Here is a 24,291-nt window from a genome sequence, read left to right on the forward strand (position 1 = left end):
CATTTTTTAAAGGAGGCAAACTGTAAATGCTAAATGAAAAAAAAAAAAGCCCAGATATATATGCAGGAGGGAAAATAAGAAGAGCAAGAATGTTTTCCCAATTCAAGCACAGCATATAGTACACAGTTAAAGCTTAATGAATACTTTTTTGGATAAAGAAATTAATAGATGATAGAATGAATGGGAGAGTAAAAAGCTAACATTAATGATAATGAAGTGACTATCATCTGAGAAATCTGTGTCCCTAAAAACAAGTAAATACCATGATTTAAAAATGTACAGATCAGTAAACTTGTTCTCAATCCCCTACAAAACTGTAAAAAGTCACTTTGAAAGATTGTTTATGAACACTTAGGCTACAGTAGTGGTAAATGGCAGGCAGCATAGGCCATTAGGAACATAGTATTCCCCAAACTGAGTTTCCTAGACTGAGAATGCATGAGCATTCCATAACAGTTTTGATTATCTGTACTTCAGTAAGGCATATAATCAAGAGATCCTTTAGGATAAGATTCAGAAATACAGGCTACGGTAGAAAGTTCATTTATCATCAGGAAATTGAATCTGTAGAATGCTACCAAATTGAGAGTGGTCTCAAATAGTTTATTAGTTGGCTTTGTCCTGTTAACATTTTCATAAATATATGAGACAAACAAAATACTTACATATAGATAAATGCACTGAGCACGTCTGTGTACCAGACTTTAAAATCAATCATTCCATTTAATTATAATAACAACTCTCTGAGGAATGTAGTTTTATCTCCATTTCATGGTATGAAAACTGCAGGCTGGGTGTGATGGCTCATACCTGTAATCCCAGCACTTTGGAAGGCCAAGGCCAGCGGATCACCTGAAGTCAGGAGCTCAAGACCAGCCTGGCCAACATGGTGAAACCCCATATCTACTAAAAATACAAAAAAATTAGCCACGCAGGGTAGCGCTCATCTGTAGTTCCAGCTACTCAGGAGACTGAGGCAGGGGAATCGCTTGAATCTAGGAAGTGGAGGTTGGAGTGAGCTGAGATTGTGCCACTGCATTCCAGCCTGGGCAACAGGGTGAGACTCTGTCTCAAAACAAACAAACAAATAAACAAAAACTGCAGCTTGAGAGTTTAAGAAACTCACCCACAGTCACTGTGGTGGCCTAGGGGCATAGCTAGAATTCCAATCCTGGTCTGAATAAATCCAAAGTTCATTCATATTCTTAATCATCATGATGTTCTGAATTATTTTAACATCAACAAATAATTATTTAACATTTTAGTAAGAAACAAAAGTGGAAAAGATTGATATAACTCTTGCCCTTATGAAGCTTATATTCAAGTGGAAGAAATAGAAAATAAATTTTAATGCAAATAAAACTAGTGGCTTATCATGGTAAGTTCTAGGAGGGTGCTATGAAAAAGAATGATGGTGAAGCCTTCTCTAGAAAGGTTCATCAGACCTTTCTGAAGAGACATATAGAAAGGGCAGAAAAATTGGCTCATTTCTGTCTTTCTGATAACTTCTTTATTTTCCTCAAGCAACCAGTGGTGGCAGCTGGGAAGGGGAAGTAGAGGGGGAATGATATATTTGGGGAATGATGAATAGTATGAAATAGACATCTCACACAGGCAAAGAAAACTAACTAGACAATCCCAAATCCTGGTAGGCTTGTCCAGCATTATTGCGTGCTTATTTGAAGTTTGTGTTTATTTGAAAGAAAAAGAAGAGAAGAGAAGAGAAGGTGATTTTCTCTAGCCAAGTTCAACTGCAAGGGTATAGGCCAGGCGTCCCCAAACTTTTTACACAGGGGCCAGTTCACTGTCCCTCAGATCGCTGGAGGGCCGCCACATACTGTGCTCTTCTCACTGACCACCAATGAAAGAGGTGCCCCTTCCTGAAGTGCAGCAGGGGGCCGGATAAATGGCCTCAGGGGGCCGCATGCGGCCCGTGGGCCGTAGTTTGGGGATGCCTGGTATAGGCATACAGAAGGTGAACAGGTGGGTCCAATAAAATGAGTGTAACAGAGAGAGTTTAAAGTATCACAAGGAAATTATAATAATGAACCTGAAAATCTTAATAGGATGAGGAAAATGAAAATAGGATATAGGAAAGGGTAGATGGGATGAGAGAAAGGTCAATAGACTGGAAGGCATGAGGAGGTAAAAATATCTTTAGCACCAGTGATACAAATGAATGGGAGTGGTAGAAAATGGTGGTCAAAGCCAGATATTTGTAATCAAAATATATGCGGTAATACAGCTTCTATTAGTGATCCCATCTAAATGAGTAAATAAAGGGAAGAAGAAAAATTTTCTGGAGAACATGTCTAGGAACCAAGAGGATTATCAAGAATGATGACAGGAGTAGAGATTATAAGGATTTAAGAGTCATTTGTAGATGATAAAACTTGCGGTCAATAGATAGAATCTGAACCCCAAACGATCTTGTCAATCAACTACATTAGTAGAGAATGGCAGAAATCTGGTTTAGCATCACCTCAAGTTGGAAAACAATAGTAAGGTTTTAGTTGACTCCCTGAGTTCAACAGAAGCCCAAAATAAAATTTCAGAATAGAACTGTGCATAGTACCAGACAAACCTCCTCTAGAGCACTATGCTTGATCCTGGAACCTTTAGAAGGGGCTGGGTCTAGACACACTATGATAAGAAGAACAGTGAAAAGAACTAATTATATTTCTTAGGAAGAGGCAGGGAAAATAGGACAAATGAGAGCTAGAGTTACATATATAAAAGGCTGTAATGCAATAGAGAAGTTAGGCTTATATCAGGTAACTGCAAAACCAGAACCAAAAAGGATAAAGTTGCAGAAGCTCTCTGCATTGTAGAGAAGAGAAGAAGCACTGTAATAAAGACATTTCCAGTTTTTAGAGCAGCTAAAAAAAAAAAAAAAAAGCTATCTTTTGAAGTTTTCATTTCCCTGTCCTGGCAATATTCAAGCACAGGCTGGAGCAACATCAGCTAAGCATGTTACAGAAAAAAAGGCCTGCGTGGTTGCAAGTTGTACTGCTAAGGACACATCTAATCCCTAAGATTGGGTGAATTTCATGTTTATTTGTTCCTTGAACAAAAGGTCCATAGACTTCCCTTATACCTCCTGCAGGACTTTGCACACAATAATTACCTAGTACATTTCTGTCGCTGAATCATTCAGCATAGCAAGATCATGGGAAAAGAAGTATTATGTGGTAGAAAAGCACAGGTAGCATTGGGATTTATATCTGGTATAGCCATTGCATGACCTTATAGGACCTCTCTGAGCCACAAATAGTTTCCTCATATGTGAAATGGGATCTTGCTGTTTACCCTGAAGAACTGTGGAAAAGATTAAATGAAGTAACACACACACACACACACACACACACACACACGAAGTGAATGTTAAATTAGTACATTCATATAGTGTCTGGCACTATAATTAAGTAGGTGCTTAATTAATGATTGTAGTTGTCCTTATGTAGTTTGGTTTTTTAAAAAAGCAGTATGATAGTCTTGCTCTTAGCTACTGATAAACTTTTAACAGATATTCCTTGTTACGAAGCAAAAGAGGAAGAAAATTAATGTCATCTCTTCACTACACCCCACTGAAATCACTCTGATCAGATTATCACAAACTGGTAAGGGTAGCAAGCTCATGTTATAATCTGATATACTATATAAAACTTCACCAAAATTTATTTTAAAAATGAACCCTTGCTTAACTCACATTTTTCTATTGAAAACAATTGTGTCCAAGTCAGAATATTACAGACAAAAGTCTCAAGTCAAATAGATGAGTCACCTTTTTTTCACAGATGAAAAACAAAGATCTAGAAATGTTACACTGCTTGTCTAATATATATCATCTTATTTTTCATATTTCCAGCCTGACTGAGCCTTACTTCTCAATTCCTCTACAATCTATGATTGGCATCTGTCTGCATAAACAATGAGAAAACAGTTATATTGGAAATCATAGTTTCTCTGAGCCCAAGAGACCAGCCTGAGTAACATGGTGAAACCCTATGTCTACAAAAAAAGAAAAAAAAAAAAAAAAAAAAGAAAGAAAGAAAAAGAAAAAGAAAAAGAAAAAGAAAAAGAAAAAGAAAAAGAAAAAAAATATTAGCTGGGTGTGCTATCTCCATTTCATGATATGAAAACTGCAGGCCAGGTGCAGTGGCTCATGCCTGTAATCCCAGCACTTTGGGAGGCCGAGGCAGGCAGATCACCTGAGGTCAGGAGTTTGAGACCAGCCTGGCCAACATGGTGAAACCCTGTCTCTATTAAAATCCTTCTGGCTGAAGTAAGAGGATCACCTGAGCCCAGGTGGTCGAGGCTGCAGTGAGCCAAGATCATGCCACTGCACTCCAGCCTGGGTGAGAGGGTGAGACCCTGACACACACATACCCCTGCCCCCAAAATAAAACCCAAAGCTTCTAAAAAGCTTCTGCATACCCAAAGAATGAGAGAAAATACATCCAGCAAAGGATTAATATTCAGAATCTACAAAAACCTCAAACAAATCAGCCTGAAAAAAGAAAACAGCTAATCCCATTAAAAAGTAGGCAAACAACATGAACAGATATTTTTTCAAAATAAGATATACAAATGACCAACAAACATGAAAAAATGCTTAATATCACTAATCATCAGGGAAATGCAAATTAAAACCATGAGATACCACCTTACCCCAGTCAGAATGGCCATTATTAAAAAGTCAAAAAAAAAAAAAAAAAGACGTTGACACAAATGCAGTAAAAAGGAACTCTTATACATTGTTGGTGGGAATGTAAATTAGTACAAACTCTACGAAAAACAGTATTAATATTTCTCTAAGAACTAATAATAGATCTACCATCGGATCCAGCAATCCCACTACTGAGTACCCAAAGGAAAGGAAGTCATTATATCAAAAAGATACCTGCATGCATATGTTTACTGCAGCACAATTCACAACAGCAAAGATAAGGAATCAACCTAAGTACCCATTAACTGATGAGTGGATAAAGAAAATGTGGTATGTAGACACACACACACACTCACACGTACACGCACATGGTATGTGTGCATACATACATGGTATATATCTATGATATGTATATATGGTAGATATATGATATGTGTATATATAATATATATGGTATATATATATATATATATGGTGTGTATATATATAATGGAATACAACTCATCTATAAAAAAGAATAAGGTCTTCTGCAACAACTTGGATGAAACTGGAGGTCATTATGTTCTCATATACAAGTGGAGGGTAAGCTATGGTTGTGCAGGGGCCTATAGAAGGTATAACACTGAAGACTCAGAAGGGGGAAAGTAGGAGGGAAGTTAGGAATAAAAAATTATCTATTGGGTAAAATGTACAGTATTTGAAAGTTGGGTATACTAAAAACCCAGATTTTAGCATTATACAATTCATGGATGTAACCAAAAACCTCTTGTACCCCTAAATCTATTGAAATTTAAAAAGAAAATTGGTCAGGCACAGTGGCTTATCCACTCATCCCAGCACTTTGGGAGGCTGAAATGGACAGACTGCTTGAGCTTAGGAATTTGAGACCAGCCTTGGCAACACGGTAAGACCCCATCTCTTTAAAAAAAAAAAAAAAAAACTTAGCCGGATGTGGTGGTGCACATCTGTATTCACAGATACTTGGGAGGCTGAAGTGAGAGGACTGCTTGAGCCTAGCAGGTTGAGGCTGCAGTGAGTTGAGACTGTGCCACTACATTCTAGCATGGGCACCAGAGCAAGACCCCTGTCTCAAAAATAAAATAAAATAATAAAATAAAATAGAAAACCAGTTTTTAAGAACAGCAACTGACACATTTAAATGTGTACAGGTCTGCTTCAAGAACTAACAAGTTAATACGTAACTTTCCTAATAGCCACATAATAAAATTTGTTGCTGAGACAGTAAATTATTCGAGAGCAGCTCAGAGACTGTAATAGCTCATTTATTACTGGGACTGGGCAATGTAATTTCTCAGATTTGATGTACGGCAATCAAGGCGTTTTTATTTTCCCATAACCTTGCCTCATTCCTTCCTTAGCTGAGGTGTGTAGAAAAGCATTTGCTGAAAAGGTGCCAATCATGTACTGAGGGGAAACAAAGTGCGTGAAAGCAATCTAGGATTCTTAAATTTTATCTACAGACTGAGTTAGCCAACAGAGATAAACTGTCATGCAGCTTTTAAAAAGTCTTTATAGTTAACTCTATTTTGAATAATACAAAACTATCTATCATTCTTCTATTACCCTAATGCTATTAAGTACAGAGACACAAGCATATGCTTAAGGAAAGGATATCAAATCTATTCTTTAATGAATTATCTGAACACATCAGAAACAGGATTCCACCTTACTCCCCAATTCCAGACTAACAGAAACTTTCTGTTTTTTGGTGGTACATTTGGCAGATTAGAACATTAAGGTTGTTGGGCTTTAAAACTTCTCTTAGCATCTATGTAGACTGACAGGCAAACACTGTAAAATATGTCAGAGGAACCACATTTCTTATGTGTTTTTATATCACTGAACATGTTCCTTTTATAATTTCTCTGACTGTTTTACTATTAGCATTTATAGAACAGGAGAAATGTGCTACCAGTTTCAATGGCATAGGTGACAGGATTTAGTAAAAAGTCTGCTGAAATATCAAGAATATACAAATTATTAATGAGAGCAGTTAAGGAAACAAATCTTTTCAGAACTTTTTAATTTCAGGCAAGAAGAAAAGCAAAATACATGATGGCATATACATATTTAAGATATTTCACTTTATATTTATTTTTATTTATTTATTTAGATATGGGTCTTGCTCTGTTGCCCAAGTTGGAGTGCATCAGTGCAATCTCGGCTTATTGCAACCTCCATCTCCCAGACTCAAGCAATTCTCATGTGTCAGCCTCCCAATTAGCTAGGACTACAGGCATGTGCCACCATGCTCAGCTAATTTTTGTGTTTTTAGTAGAGATAGGGTTTCACCATGTTGGCCAGGCTGATCTTGAACTCCTGACTTTAAGTGATCCACCTGCCTCAGCCTCCTGAAGCACCGGGATTACAGGTGTGAGCCACCATGCTCAGCCCAAATATCTTATTTTTAGAAAAAGGTATTTATCTTTAGAATTTGTTTCATTAGATTACTTATATTTTGTATCAATGTAAAAACTGTATGTCCTAAAATACAAGCATAACCAGTTACTTGGAGTAACTATTTACATATAACTATACATGAGTACACTGGTGGGGTTAGAGGATGGGTTAGAGAATAGGGAAGGATTCAGCAACAGATCACAAACAGGCAAAGGTTTGGAATTAACCTCAAACTTCATCTTGAGACAGTGATGATTCTTTTAATTCTGTGACTCTCATAATCAAGATACCTAGAATATTCAAAGCACAGAGTAATTGAGAGAAGACCAAGGAGAACACCGTAGACTTGTAAGAAAGATCTAGTGCATGAGAAATATAGGATTTGATGGAAACTTAAAATGTTATTCTTTTAGAATGGCTTGCAAATAATGTTACCTTATTATCTTCTAACAACAGTTTTCATAGACTATTTATTGACAACTGTATTTGAGTTAAATGCGTATTTCCTGAATAGCATTAATTAGATTAGTACAGAGGAAAATGGGCTCTTTTTAAAAACAAATGCTTTGATTCAAATATAATGCATGTGCAATCATGTAGTTATAACTGTAGTACTAGGCAGGCATGCGGTAAGTATCCAAATTAGAGTAAAAAAAGGCTCATATATTGGTAATTTTAAATTATCTCAAAGAACACTGTTAAAAGGATTGTCTATTTTGGCCAGGTGTGGTGGCTCACACCTATAATACCAGAACTTTGGTAGGCTAAGGCAGGTGGATCACCTGAGGTCAGGAGTTCAAGACCAGACTGACTAACAAGGTGAAATCCAGGCTCTATTAAAAATACAAAAATTAGCTGGGCGTGGTGACAGGCGCCTGTAGTCCCAGCTACTTGGGAGGCTGAGACAGGAGAACTGCTTGAACCAGGGAGGTGGAGGTTGTACTGAGCTGAGATAGCACTACTGCACTCCAGCCTGGGCGATAGAGCGAGTCTCTGTCTCAAAAAAAAAAAAAATGTTGAATGTATTATAAATAGTTAAGCCATCAACTACATAGAGACTGGCTTGTTCTCAATCGTAAGAGGCCATCACCTTTTATCCATTCCCCCTTTCCTTTCCTTTCAGTACTATTAAGAAACTATTCACAAGTGTACCCTTTGACAATGCTGAGCAGTAATTATGACTTGCTGACAAAGAGATATGAACAATTACTGAGCCCATTTTGAAACCCTACACTAATAAAGTCATTAGATGCTGCCCTTGCCATGATCCCTCTAAAAGCTTCTGAAGTTACAAGAACACACGGCATTGTTTGCAGGGACAATTGCTGCTGGCAGAACGCAAACCTTGAGTTAAACCATGCTGCAAATTGATCTTGACATTCTGTTAAGACCGCCACTAAAAATCAAAAGCAGAAGAGAAAAGGAGAAAATGAGTGGGTAGGATGTAATCATGGAACAGGAGGGGTTCCTCCTCACCTTCTCTCCTCCCTCTTCACAAAACAAACCAGGAAGAAAATGACAAACTCTCCTGGTGTTTTGGAACCTTCATTTTAAAGCATTAATTAAGCTCTTGACCTGGGATGTTTAGGATGGCAATACACTTCCTTTAAAAGTACTGGAAGGAAAATGTTGCACAAAGGGAATAAAGAAGTTTGGGGAAAATTATATGGAAATCTGGCATGATGGCTCTCCTGAAGTCTTAGTACCCTGACCACAACATGTTCATCTGTTTTATCAGCTACCTCTGCAGAATCCATATTTGTATCTAGGGTAGTAGCTGGAAATTAATACTCCTGTGTCTCCCATGCAGACCTCACACCTGGGCTATATTTGCTGGATCAAATGGAAGTGTAGGGTTAGAGTAACATGGTCAGCTGGGCTTCAGCCAGGCATGAACCAGAGTAGTTTGGAATTAAGGTAAGCCACTGTGAATATGGCTAATTACTGAGATGGAAAGTACATGTGAAGACAGCTTACTGATAATAAGTGCTTTAAGTCAATTAACTCTTACCAAAGATTAAGTAATGTGGAAAACTATCACTTGAATATTAAGCCTAACAAGTACCTGTCAGCACAACAGTGGAAATTTGCAGTGACCTGAAATACCACACCCAGGGGCATTAAGTTCAAAAGCTAATATTGACAGGCAAAAGAATTCTGTCTGTGAATATTGGTATTAAATGTGTGTACAAAATTTAATACAATGCTATGTATATGTTACATGCAACTTGTGTAACCAAAGCACTATCGGCAACTCCTGGGGAGCTGATTACAGCTACTCTGAACATTTCTTAGAAATAGTGTGTAATGCCTGATTTAACACTTAGTAGCATGTACACTGATGTGCAAAACATTTTCATCTCAGGTACTTACATAAGCAATTCATTCTCCAGCACTCACAGCTAGCTGATTACCCAGTTGGCACTATTCTGGTCAAATTCAATGTTTGATTCTAAGTGTTCTAGAATTAGATAATCTAAACCAGCACCTATATTTGCTTTGTGGGCCCTCCTAGGCAGAAGAAGAGATATGCACTAACTCACTTATTACTGGTTAATATTAGTGGTTCATTGTGTCACATATGTTATGTGGCTTTCCTTGATGAAGCAATTTCAGCTAAGAATCCATAGCTCAGCCTGGAGGGCACAGCCTTTATAGAGGGAAACAGATTAATACTTACTGTTACTGGTGCTTTACATAGCACTATTTATGGTTAATTCTGATGGTGCCTATAAAGAACATGCCTGAATGCACCTGAATGCTTGGTATCTTCCACTGTGTAGCCAGTCTAGCACTCCAGGCCTGGGGACATGTTTAATCAATGCTACCACCATTGTAGATGGTTCAGTACCATCCCAGAATGGCCCAATTTGGGAGGCCAATTGCTTCTGGGGTATCATAAAGACTTGGTGAAGTCTGGGGAGCATACGGCCTGATATTCTAGGATCCTACAATACCAGCAGAAGACGAAGTATCCAATGTGAACATTTTTAGTTCATTCTGTGAGGAGAATGAAGGCTTTGGTACCATATATTAGTACCATTAGTGGCTACAGGGGAAGATCACACAATTAGAGGGATGTAGCTACATTTCCAATATTCTTGCCATTACCCATCTGGTTCTTTCTTATTAATTATTTTTCTATAATCCATTAGAGATTTATTATAGCACTCATTAAAAGTTAGTATAACACTCAATACAAGTTAGTATAGATATACTTAATAGCACTCAATACAAGTTAGTATAGATATATTATGGGAGCATACAGAATATGCATATTAACCCTAACTGAGGCAAGAGGAGGAGGCAAGGCTTCCTGGAAGTGATACCTGTCCTGAATTTTAAGCAATTAATCTTTCACAGCTAAGCACTCATTCATTAAGAATACATTGTACTAACAATATTTTTATTTTATTAGTTAAATCTATGATGGTTTTCTATATGTTACATATCCAAAAGAATATCTAATCCCTGCTTCACATCCTGCCTGTAGACATATGTCAATGCTAGGATGAATCATTAATGAAACAACTTCTTTGGATATGTCCATGCTGTCTGGTTGACTTTAATCTTCAATCTGGTTCAGACTATATAGGATTATGTTAGCTGGCCAGCTCCCTGTATTTTTTCTCTCCTTAATTATTTCAACCACTGACCCTTTGATACCCATACTTAATTATGAGATTTTAAACACCAATACCCTTTTGTAAAGAATAGCAAAATCTGCAACCCAAAAGACTAGGAATGCTACTACAGTAACACAAAAATCTCTAAATAAAGTTCTAACTTCATCTTTCTGTGAGTCATCCCTTTCAAGTCCCTTTCTGACCCCCTTGGGCACAGCAACTCACTACGAAGTTCATCTACACTCTTAAAGTACCTTGTACATACTTCATATTATATATTAGCTCTTATGTCTGTCTTGCCTACTAGACTATGAGTGTTTTGAGGGTTAGGGTTGTGTCTTATTCCACCTTTCATTCTCAGATAATAGCACCATTCCAGATTCATATTAAATTTTTAATAAGTGTTTACTCAGTGTACAAACATAAGAAACACAGGTCCTCTGTATCTGTGGGTTCTGCATCTGTTGATTCAACTAGCCAAGTATCGAAAATATTCAGAAAAAAACTCTGTCTGTAGTGAACATGTACACCTTTTTCTTGTCATTATTACCTAAACAATACATACAACAACTATTTACATAGCACTTAGATTGTATTAGGTATTATAAATAATCTAGAGACAACTTAAAGCAGATGAGAGGATGTGCATAGATTATATGCAAATACTATGCCATTTTCTGTCAGGGACTTGAGTATCTGTGGATTTTGGTATCTGCAGGAGGTCCTGGAACCAATCATAAATACGAAGTGATTTGCAGAATCTTCTTGTTACTATTACCTATCTGTTTTTAGTTCTTTATTTTACAGGTATATCCTACTATTCCATCAGAATCACTGGTCAACCAATATTTAAGAAATTAGAACAGGGTGTGGTATCATACACCTGTAGTCCCAGCTACTTGGAAGGCTGAGACAGGAGGATTGCTTGAGGCCAGGAGTTTCAGACTGCAGTGCAGTATGATTATGCACTCCAGCCAGGGCAACATAACGAGACCCTGTCTCTTAAAAAAGAAGAAATTATGTCTTTAGCACTTCTCAAAAGACTACCAAGGGGTTCCTGCCACTGCTTTAAGAAAGAATGGCTCTGAAATCCAACTAGACATGGTGGCCAAGAAGATTGTGCAATATTTTCGGAGGAAAAAAACCTCCTATTTAGATATGCAATATTGAAATTATAAGCCACATTTTTAGATGGAATTAAATGCATATATTTATTTGCTAAATGCTTATTGGATTTCTTTTTCCTAGAACTTTAAAAAGTGCCTTGTTTACTGAAACCAATAAAACGAATAAGACCTTCCAGGAGATCACAATTTAGTAGGGGAGATAACAGACATTAATCACTGCAGTTAAAGTTTCATGTCTCAGTTCATATTTGGCATGTTTCAAGATCAACCTAAAAATTATTCCAACATATTTTATACACAGTGGGCTGGAAAATCTAAGTATTCAACTAAGAAAGAAAGTTATCAGAATCATTTAAGAGCACTAAAACTCCAAATCATCAACATCACAGGGGTTATGACATTCTATAGAAATGTTTCTTTTTTTATTCCAGTTTGTTAGAGAAATCAGGAAATTTAATTTATAATAGCAAGTGATACTCATATTCTGGTGACCAACGCATTCACTTAGTTTAATACTCTTCACTTATCTCTTACACACATGAGGGATTCATACTAAATTGTGATTGGAGAACTAATGTCTCTTACAGGCTTAATCAGAGTAATCCTTAAGTGAAAGTATATTTGCTTGGCAAGTCTCTTCCCATCTTGGATATCAACATCCACAGCTATAACATCAGGTGATAGTTCTAGGAAACCACTAAGAAAACATCCAAATAGCTTACAGGTCCAGGACTCTCTAAATTTTTATGACCAGTCTGAACTAGGTTAACCAGATATGGGACCAGGGAAGCTATTAACTAGGAATTTATTTCCAAAGTTACGTCTATCATAAAGAATTCACAGTTAAAAGTAAGCTCACAACAACAATCTTACTTGTGATGCCTAGAAATCTCTTCTGTATTTCCATATATTAATATGTCCCCATTTCAGCTTGCAAATGATGGCATAACACCTTCTGATATGTAGTCTATGGATCAACAAATATTAGTGCAAGCAGTCATCTACTGAACTGAGAGTAAAAGCTTGAGGTTTTGTTACTCAAAGTTAGAAGCATCTAATGAGTGATGCAATCAGTTTTCATGATTAAACATCTCTGGATAAATGTGTTGTAAAAATTCAAGAAAGATAATACAGTAGGAAACACAATTAGACAATTTTATTTAGATGAATCTATGATATGATCAGTGGCAAGAAAATTGTGGTTAAACTAAAACCTTTTTTTGAGCAATAAACCAGCCTAATTAATTATCTTACAGTTTCATATGTCAAAGTCAATCCTCTTTTGGGGAATGTCATTCTAATGAATTTTCACCTTGTCTTTATAAAATGTGTATTTTCCAATTTGCCTTAACAGGAATAACAATGGATCAAAAGTAGCTATGTAATTTTGTTACTTTATTTATTTTTGTATTACTTGCTTTTTAATTTTTTAATTTTTAAAAAAATTTTATGTTTGTTACATAGGTAAATTGGTGTCATGGGTGTTTGTTGTACAGATTATTTCATCAACCAGGTATTAAACCCAGTACTCATATATTTTGTTACTTTAATATAGAGAAATATAATATCTTTTAAATTTGTAATATGGACAGAACTATTAATACATTTTGAATAAGGATGGCAAGTATCTTAAATTCTAGAAATCATGCCATTCCCCTATTGCCCCATTTGTGGTTTCTATAAATGTTCATTAAATTGAATTCCTAGATGTTCATATTTTATCTTTAATATTACCTCTTACAAATTTTCATTACGGTTTCTTAATTCAAAATGCAACTGAAATATCCTACCATACTTAAGTCAGTCCTGCAGTTCATTGAGAAATAACTCTAAAGCCTTAAACAAGACCTTTATTTAGTGTTTTTAAAAAAGTGTCATAAGGAGTTAATAGGACACAGCTGTACTAGCTCTTTCTAATAAGCAGCTTCTGTCGCTTTGGTCACCACAGGTGTCTCTGTAACCTGCAAACTCTTAATACTAGTGTATCAAAGTTGTGCTACTTAACAGACTTCTTTAGTAAAACATAACAAAGCAATTACATGGCTGTTGATTGCCAGTCATAAAAAAAAAAAAAAGACCCTCAAATACCGTTTTTCAAAAGAAACTACACTGCAATTTTTTGTCATTGTAAAATAAAAGGAACTAAGGAATTAAATGGAGGATAGAACAAAATAACAGCAGGTAGCCCACTGAACTTAGCCACTACAGATGGTTTAGAAATAATGTTTCCTTCTCCATCAAGTTGTGGATAAAAGGAAAGGAGGAGATTCCTTACTGCCAGTGAATGGCAAAAGATTTAGCCAAGTCTCCAGTCTCTGTATTTTGCCTCATGAAAGACCTTCGATGTGGCATTTTTATCTGTTTTTGGCACTGCTTTTCATCACCTTTAACTGAGTGTGAATAATAACCTGATTTAATTTAAACAAATACAGGTGCTAAAGATTCTTTATTTATGTATAATGAGGAACATTTCAGAAGCAAAACAAAGTCATTCCATGAAATTTCCTAATGATTTGCTTAAAGAAATGAGGTATGAGATTATGAAATTGCTTCAACATTCTTTTGCCTCACATTTAAGGAAAGAATCATCTTCTTTTCTGATTCAGATTAAATAAAACAAAGTCTAAATAATGACCAAAAACTTGGTGAGCCATAAAATAATAAGAAGGCAAATCAGATGGTTTCTAATTGTTCTATAAGTGTTTAAATTAGGTAACTATAATATGCTTGCCTTGAAATGAATTAATTTAATCTCCCTGTTCATAAGCCAGCAGCCTGTGATTATGATTGTGTTAACACACCCAAAGTAGCATCATGGGATGTTATGGCCACATGTGTAATTAAACACAATGAAATATATTTCAGCTGGGAAACTGAAATAGGTAAAACATGAAGAACTGTTAATCACTTAGAGATATTATGATTAACAAACGAAGTAAACTCATCCTGACAACCAGGAAAGGAATTTTTTTTTCCTATTGAGAATATAGATGTATTGCTGGCTGTGTGCAAAAGAATGTGTGCAATAAAGCGATTACATCAATTAGCATATGCTAGAGTTAAGCTATTACCAACTCCATTGGACTTGTGCAAAAACTCCTGCCTTTTTCACTGAAGTTATTAAAAAATAAACTTACTACTAGGGTCATATATTAGACTTGTTTTGCCTTTTCTGAACATCATTAAAAACATCAGTTTTCTCTAAAAGTTCAAAAACATTAGAAATGCCTGTTGCACTGCAAAAATAAGAAGAGAAACGTATTTGTTTTCAGGTTATTCTTGAATTTAAAAAGCTTTTATAAGTTAAAGTATATTTTCACAATTGCAAATAACTACAGTGTGTTAGCTGCAATGAGCAGCTTTTGTCTAATGAAATGCATGGTAGAGAGTTTAATGCTGAGGATGAAAAATGTTTATGATGATGACAAACACAACGATGTCTCTCTCTCTTTTTTTTTTTTTTTTCTTAAATAGAAGCCTAAAATAACTTGTGAACAACAGTATTACCTTGCTCTGTTGGAGTCCTTTGTCAGATCCCAAGCCCAGGTTATAAAATTTTGACTCAAATAAGAAACAATGGATTCAGCACAAAGCATTTGTGAGCAGAACACGTTGGTTAATACACTTTCATCATGGTGGAGGTAGATAGCAAGAAGCTTTCTCTAAAAAGAGGAGAAAAATCTGATCAATTAAAATATCCACTAACGTAAGATTTCTTAAATTTTAGAGAGGCATAATTAGTCCATATGAACAGCAAAGACAAAAATTAAATTATTCCCTAAAAGAGTACTTTACATTTTGGAGTTCCTAAAGCATCTAAAATATCAGAAAATTTTGCTTCCTTACACTTTAAAAAGGCCAGGATGATTATATCTAATTTTGCAGACTGTTATTGCACATTTCTGTTAACGTGCAAGCCTATCTCAAATGAAGTTGTAATAGAATTGTATTCTCCTTAAAGAAAATAAATTTACCATCTTTTTCTTTTTATATGTAAAGAGAAACATTAACTTTGAACTATTCAACAATATAGAGAAAAAATATTCATTAAAACAGAATGACAAAATTTGTCTTACATATTTTTTATGGTTTTAATCTGAACAATGGAAAGTATCTTCTATTTGAAGGGAAAAGGTCTGAAATGAAGTTTTGTTTTTGTTCTACAGATAATTTTAAAGTCCTTAATGTATTCCCACATTAAGCCCTTATTTAACAGCATGTAACATCTAATTGCCATATGAAAAGATGGAAAAATATTCAGTTAATATGCATTCTTTCTAGTTTGTATTTCAGAAAATGTCCACTGTGGCTTTTCATATGGAAAATTATTCTTTCCCTTTTGCCATAATAAAAGTTGCTTTCAAGAAATGACTTTTGGTCTCTTAAATGTGCCCTCTGTTATAGTTGGATACTCAATACAATAATTAAAACTAAAAACTGAAATTGAACAAGATAATAAGTATAATAGAAATAATGGGTGTAAGTAGCCATATATGGCTTACAACATGTTAGCTTTACCAACAATGACTATAATGATTAAAGAGCTCAAATTGTTGACTAACTTCTTGGTATTACCTCAAAGAAGAGCTGAGTTTAAGAATACTAAGACAATATACAAACCAAACTGTGAAATTCTGCCAAAAGAAAATTTCAAGGAAGCTTAGTATCTTTCCCTTCATGTTAAATAAGAATGTGATGACAGCAAATGAAAATTTGCTGTGTGGGATTCTGAACAAAAAAAGGATACTTACAGAAAAATATAAGGTTCATGCTGATGAAAGGCTAATGAAATCTGATGTTAGGAATTACGTTGATAAAGAATCCAAGTAATAGTAATAGTAATTATCATTAAAATTATTTTCTTCAAAGGTAAATTTTATACTAGATGAGGGTAGCCACAGTTAGGTAGATTAAGATTCTAAAAGCATCTACTATGAATAGGAGACACTGTTACTTTCACAACCATTATGTACCTTAATTTCCAGAATAAATCTTTAAAATAGCATCCTTAACCCCATTACAATATGAGGAAACTGAGGTTTAGAAAATGGACTTGTCCCAAATTTCACAGCTAGTTAGTAGGTAATACAATGAGGACTGGCTCCTAGATTGTCTAACTCCAAGTCCAAGTCTGTGTTTTTTCTCTGATAACTACAGTGGTAGCAGGGAAATCAACCACACTGTAGTCAAGGCTTGTGGGGGCACTCATGTAACATGAAGATGCCAGACTGCTTTGAACTGAGACTCAGAGACAGCTTGTAATGGGAATAAGGGCAGGACTCCTGGGTATAAGTAGCTCAGCTGATCCCACCCTGCTTCTGTGTGTTAATTCATTTATTCATTCATTCAACAAGCATTTGTTGAAATACTCTTTGTGTCAGGCTCAGCAGGAAGCAGTGGCAATAAAATGGTGAACAAGAAAGACTCAGGGTTTCTTCATCGATGTTGATGTCTGCAAAGAACAGTATCAGGCTTCTAGGAGGTTTGTAATCAGATACATTCTTAGGGAGATACTTATCTAGTAAATTCCTACTCATCCTATAAGGCTCAAAACAAATGCCTCTATGAAACCTTCCTTGATTGTCAGGCAGAGTTAAGAGCTTCCTTTGCTGGGCCTCTATCTCTTTCCATTAGTATTGTAATTGTTTACCAGTTTCCCCTCTAGATTAACTTCCTCAAGGGAGAGGATGAGGTCTCTTTAAGTCTTCTTTGCATCTTTAAACTAGCATGGGTCCCAGCCTGTTCGATGAAAGAAACAACACCGATATAAGCCACAGTTCCTTGGCAAAAAAGATACCCAATAGCAGTGGCAATGCAAAATCAGTTTTAGTAAGTGAATCAAGAATTCTGCTGCTTTAGGGAAAGTATCGGGAACCTGGCACCATTAACAAATTCAGAGCTCCTCTTCTTAGGAGTTCTCTAACTGAATAGACAGAGGGATGTCAACCTCTCTTTCAACTTGATCGTATCTCAGCAACTACATTTAATGAGACACTGGGAACAAGAGAGCTGTCCACTTTAAAATCAGCATATTTCTAACTAAACAATGGCAATGGCTAAATCTTTAAAATGCCTGTTTCTCTCAAGAACACTGCAATGAAACATTTAGACTTTGGGAAAGAGATTAGTGATTTACATTGCTATCTTACTGATTTAATTTAAATGCTCTTCCAAACTAAACACATGTGCCGAGAGGCTACTAAGAAACCCAACATGCAGAGTTCCCTATAAGTGCACCCGACAGTGTTGACTGAAACTAAACTTGGAAATCCAGGGCACTAATGCACAATATCAAGCAATAAAACAGCATCTCTTTGGCAATATTTAATTTAAAAAAGAAGAAAGAGGCAGGCGAAGATCAGGCACTGTCTGTTTTGGAGGATCAACCATTCTGCATTTCAAAGCATTGGTCCCTGCAATATCCAGGTTACTGTGCTAGAATCTCGACTATTATATCGCAGTTGTGAGAGGGAGGGCAAAGATGTGTTTACTCAGTGATTAGGCCCTTAGAATAAGCCTCTAGCTCCTAGAGAGACAGCTCACCACTTATTCATTTGGGCCAATTCACAAAGCCTAGGAAGATTAAACATCCATGCTGAGAAGACAAGCGAATGCAGACGGTGAAAAAGAAATAAAAATTCTTTAAAAACTCTGAGATGACTTCATTATTTTTCCACAAGGAAACTTTAGGAAAGTGTTTAGTTAGAGAAAAACCCACATTGACCTCTCTCTAAACCCTTAATCTTTCCTTTGTGGTGGCACTGCTTTGTGGTAAGCGACTGGCTCGACTCGCCCCTCTTTTCACCAGAAGCTGAGAGAAAAAAGACTCTGGAGAAACAGTTTTCGTTCCAGGGACATAAACCCCTGACACTGTTAAACATGAGATGCCAGGAAAACACACTTAAAAAAATTCCCACTTTAAGCTCTAGACTGAATGTGAGAAAGGAGATGATAAAAAGAATATCACAAGAGAATCTTCAGGCTGTGGGTACTACCACAGTAGCTTTCAACAAGAAAACTAGTAATTTTTAAATAATCTTTTCTCTGACATAAGATTTCAACAAAAAAATTTTCTGCTGCTTTTATGACAATAAATAAGCAAACTCTTAATAGTTTGGAAGTGCTACTAAATTTGGGCTATATAAATCTGATTACATAATAGTCACAGATAAATGGACTCCAGACTCAGATTTATGATTATTTTACTGAGCTCAATTAAGTACAGGCCAAAAGAGTGAGAACTGGGTTCAGTATATCAACCAATTTGGAAGAGATGAAATGACAAAGTAATCAGAAAACTACTTTCATGAAGAAAAGCAGTACCATAGAAAACATGTAAGAAAATGCTTTGATTTCCATTACTATAACAGTTTTTCCTTTGGCCCATTAATAATTTAGTTCAAATAACATTTAAGGAGTACTTATGTGTCAGGCATTGAGACTATAAAGAGGAACAAAACAGTTTCCTTACCCTCAAAAAGTTGTGGGAAAGAACTTGGGGAGGCAAATGTTTAATTGTAGTACCATTTAACAAATGATAATATTGGGGCATTAAAAAGAATATATTTTATTTGTCCTTTTTAATTTGGCAGAGAGGGTCTAAGTCTGGTGGACCAGGAAGGCAAACAATCCATCCACACTATCCTGACTCCCTCTCTGTAATCAGAGTTTTAGTAACACAGGGCAAAGGGAAGGCTCCAAGCTTTAAAGGAACAGAGAGCTCTGTTCTAAATCCACTTCTGCCACTTAGCAGCTGTGGGACCATGGGGCAAATGGGTTGTTGTAAGCATTGTGGATAAAGTAAATTAAGTACCTATTTACAATGCCTGGCCCATAGTAGGTGCTGAATGAAAGGTAGCTGTTAGGATGAAGATTCCTGAACTATCCATGCAAAATAAAGGGTTTTGAAAGCAATTTCAAGAGAAATAATGGTCAGGAAAATGTATTAAAGCAGCTCCTTCATTTTTCCTACTGGCAATAGTCTCTGGGATGTTTATTGTGTCTTTGTGTTTGGTGCCTCACTAATCTTCACGTTCAAATCCAGGAGCGAAGCTACTAAGTTGATGCTTAAGAAATGCCCAGCTGACAGCAACCAATGTCACTTGGCCTTGAGCTACAGTAGCTATTGTATTTAGACTCTCAGTGTCACAGTACCATAGAATATTAGAGCTGGAAGAAATGCACTATGTTTCAAAATAAGCCAGGCAGAGAGCACATACTAAGGAAATATTTGCTGATGAACTAAAAAGGAAGGGTTGCTTTCTGAGTACCAGAACATCCATAATCTGCATGTTTAATGCTTTCAAAGTTGATATGACAATTTCTGGGAATGGTACAATGTAGTTCATAGTGTTTTTCAGTGTAAAAATTATAGTATAAAATAATTTCCTTTGTGTAAATTGGATGTGACGTGCTTTCTCTCCTTCCCATTTCTATTCTCCTTTTCCCTCATCATTATCATCATCATAGTAATCAGAAACGTTATCACTATGACTTTTTAAGTTTGGAGATGGCTCATTGATACAAACAATGGATACAATGATACAATAAACACCCATTTATTCTTCACCTATATTTACCAATTATTAGCATTTTGCCATATTTACTTTATCATTCTTTTTTTTGGAGACGGAGTTTCACTCTTGTTACCCAGGCTGGAGTGCAATGGCGCAATCTCGGCCCATCACAACCTCCGCCTCCTGGCTTCAGGCAATTCTCCTGCCTCAGCCTCCTGAGTAGCTGGGATTACAGGCACGTGCTACCATGCCCAGCTAATGTTTTGTATTTTTAGTAGAGACGGGGTTTCACCATGTTGACCAGGGTGGTCTCGATCTCTTGACCTTGTGATCCACCCGCCTCGGCCTTCCAAAGTGCTGGGATTACAGGCTTAAGCCACTGCGCCCGGCCTATCATTCTTCTAATATTTCCTTCCATGAAACATTTGAATGTTGGCAGATACCATGACACTTCCACTCTAAATGAATCTGCCTTCTGAGAATAATACATTCCCTTGTGTAATCACATTTATATCACACCTAAGACATTTAATATTGTTACAATATCATCTAATATAGAGTTCATATTCAAGGTCCCCCAAGTACTCTCACATGTCCTTTGTAGCTGTTTTTATTGTTTTAAATCCAGCATCTAATTTGGATCATTTCAGTACTTGCCAACTTCTACAATGCTATTCTTGTATATGGATGTTCACAGGTACAGCCCAGCATACAACCATTACTCAAGATAAGTGCAACGTGAGAACAGAAGCAGGACAGTAGGAAGCGACACTATCTGGGTTCCAATTCCTGCTTTGCCATTGCCCAGCTATGTGACCTTGGAAAAGTCACTATACTTTTTTGTGCTTGGGTGGCATACAGTTCTGAAGGTTACAAGTCTGTTAGAACTCTGTCCTAGATGGGAGTTGTGAGGAAGTAAGGCTGGCAAATCAGTAGTAATGAGTAGTAATAGAGGCAGTCCTGGGGCCTAGGTATGAACATCATCAGATTGGCTGCTTCTTTATGAAGATGATACTTGAAAAAATTTTTAAAAATAGAGATGGGGGTCTCACTATGTTGTCCAAGCTGGTCTCGAACTCCTGGGCTGAAGTGATTCTCTTGCCCTGGCCTCCCAAAGTGCTAGTATTACCCATCCGGCCTGCGAAGGTGATACTTGAGCTGAATTTTAAAAGCAGGATGTCAATGCTGTAAGTGGAAACAAACCACAATAAAAGCAGGACAGAGTAACTGACTTCTCTGACTGAAGCTGAATTTTATTTTATTTTTGAGACTGAGTTTGCTCTGTTGCGCAGGCTGGTGGTGTGATCTCAGCGCACGGCAAACTCTGCCTCCCAGGTTCAAGTGATTCTCCTGCCTCAGCCTCCTGAGTAGCTGAGACTGCAGGCACCTGCCACCACACCCGGCTGATTTTTGTATTTTTAGTAGAGATGGGGTTTCACCATGTTGGCCAGGCTGGTCTCAAACTCCTGACCTGAGGTGATCTGCCTGCTTTGGCCTCTCGAAGTGCTAGGATTACAGACATGAGCTACCATGCCTAGCCTGAAGCTGAATTTTAAGTATAGTGAGAGTGAGGATAAGAAGAGTAAAAATGATAAAAAACAAAAAGTTTGGGAAAGGCCCAGCAATGTCAATGGCCCCATCTGTTCAAATAATTCCAAGCTAGTTATTTTTAAAGAGTAAAGAAGCAGAGCACAGGTTGTATTGTGAAAAGAATCACGACATTTCGCCATGTTTGGGTCCTGAATATTATCAACCAAATTCGAGAGGTTCCAAAAAAAAAAAAAAAAAAAAAAAACAGTCAGCTACCGAAGATGAGGAGATGCCTGGATGATGTCTTTTTCCTCTCACTTTCTGAAGCACATGTTGGGATGGCATTCTGAAATTTTGAGGACACAGATAATCTTGCATGGGGAGCACTGTCATATGGAAGTCAGAGAGCTTAAAAAAAAAAAAAAAAAAAAGCCTTTGGCCAGGCATGGTGCCTTACACCTGTAATACAACATTTTGGGAGGCCGAGGCAGGTGGATCACCTGAGGTCAGGAGTTCAAGACTAGCCTGGCCAACATGGCAAAAACCCATCTCTACTAAAAATACAAAAAATTAGCTGGGTGTGGTGGTGCATGCCTGTAGTCCCAGCTACTCAGGAGGCTAAGGCAGGAGAATTGCTTGAACCCAGGAGCAGAGGTTGCAGTGAGCCAAGACTGCACTACTACACAACAGCCTGGGCAATGGAGTGATACTCTGTCTGAAAGAAAAGTGTAAAGTAAAATCAAACTCTCAAAATAAGCTGATAGATAGTCCTTGGGTATAGATCTTTATCAGTTTTCATTGCTTAGACTATAATATTCAGGCAATGCAATATATTTGAGGAAGGCCACCATGTGGCTAAAGTTTGTATGAATAAGAAAATGAGAAGCTGAAGTGATTGGCTCTCACAGCAAATTAGAGAGAGGCAGGCATGCTCTTTGGGGAGGCTGGAAGAGGGACTGTGTAGGCAAGGAAGTAGGCAGTGTTTGGCCATTCACAGATCTTATCTCACTGGTTTTCCAGGTAAACATTTAGACACAGTACTAAAGACTTTGGTATCATAGCCTCTTAAAAGCACAGGAAGGGGAATGCTGGGAAGATGGCCGCCTAAGAACAGCTCAGGACTTCAGCTCCCAGTGAAAGTGCAGAGGGTGAGTGGACGCCGCATTTCCAGACGAACTCTTATTGCCCACAGACCAGGAGATACCCAGGCAGAGGGGTCGCCAGCGTCGCAGTCCCAGCCGGTGCGGCTGTTTTGGCCCCCGCGGGGCTGATTCCGCCCACGCGGCTGCTGTGACCACTCCCTGTTGCTGCGGTTCTCCATACAAAAGCCACTGGTCTGGGAGCCCTCTTAGCTGGCGAGCAGAGCCCTGAGACGGCAGAATAGCCCATTCATCTGAAATAGCGAGTCAGGCCAGGAGATTCCTAGGCAAAAAATCCGCCAGGAGCCGGCGCCGCGGTTCGAGCCGACTCCGTGAGTCGCAGCACGGGAGATCCCGGCGCCTTTTAAACAAGCGACCGGAACGCGGGGTCCTTCAACTTAAAAGAAAAGACTCTGAGTCAGGGAGCCAGGTGATCAGGCTCGGTTGGTCCCACCCCTCCACCCCCAACAACAACCAAAACAAAAACAGTAATTGGAAACCCTCTGGGTTGAGCCCTTCAAACCAAGCACAGCTGAACCAGACGGTCTGGCTCCGTGGGGGAGGGGCTTCCGCCATTACTGAGACTCTCCACCGCTACGGAGGCAGGCTGTCGTTGCCGAGGCAACCCGCCGTTGCCGAGGCAACCTGCCACAACAGAGAGAGTCCACCATAACAGAGGCGGGGCCACCATTGCCGAGACAGTTCTAACTACGCCCATATAAAAAGGACTACAGGGAAGAGCTCAGGGCAGCTGGGCGGAGCCCACAGCAGCTCAGCAAAGCCCCTGCGGGCAGGCAGAGGCTAGGCCTGCTGCTAGCTGGGCGGGTCCGACCTGAAAGAAAAATCAAAAAAGGCAGTAGTGCAACGGAAACTCATAAAGCTCCAACTCCCTGGGACAGAGACAGACAACAGGTGGATAAACCCACAAAAATGGGAAGAAACCAGCGTAAAAAGGATGAAAACTCCCAAAACCAGAACACCTCTCCTCCTAAAAGTGATCACAACTCCTCACCAGCAAGGGAACTAGACCGGATGGAGAAGGATGGTGATGAAATGACAGAATCAGACTTCAGAAGGTGGGTAGTAAGAAACTACAATGAGCTAAAAGAACATGTTCAAACCCATCGCAAAGAAAATAGGAACCTTGAAAAAAGATTGGACGAACTGCTGACGAGAATGGACAGCATAGAGAGGAGTATAAGTGAATTGATGGAGCTGAAAAACGCAACACGAGAACTTCGTGAAGCATGCACAAGCTTCAAC

General features: G+C 37.8%; 1 protein-coding gene across 1 annotated transcript in view; it reads right to left on the bottom strand.

The window, feature by feature from the left end:
* Positions 1-24,291, bottom strand: part of FAF1 (Fas associated factor 1) — a 534,743-nt gene that overhangs the window by 107,464 nt on the left and 402,988 nt on the right. The window contains exon 13 of the mRNA XM_003921572.4: positions 15,351-15,505. Within this exon, the coding sequence (XP_003921621.1) occupies positions 15,351-15,505 (155 nt within the window). The remainder of the gene's footprint in view (positions 1-15,350; positions 15,506-24,291) is intronic.

Source organism: Saimiri boliviensis, chromosome 11 (genome assembly GCF_048565385.1).
Source record: "Saimiri boliviensis isolate mSaiBol1 chromosome 11, mSaiBol1.pri, whole genome shotgun sequence".
NCBI classification, from domain to species: domain Eukaryota; kingdom Metazoa; phylum Chordata; class Mammalia; order Primates; family Cebidae; genus Saimiri; species Saimiri boliviensis.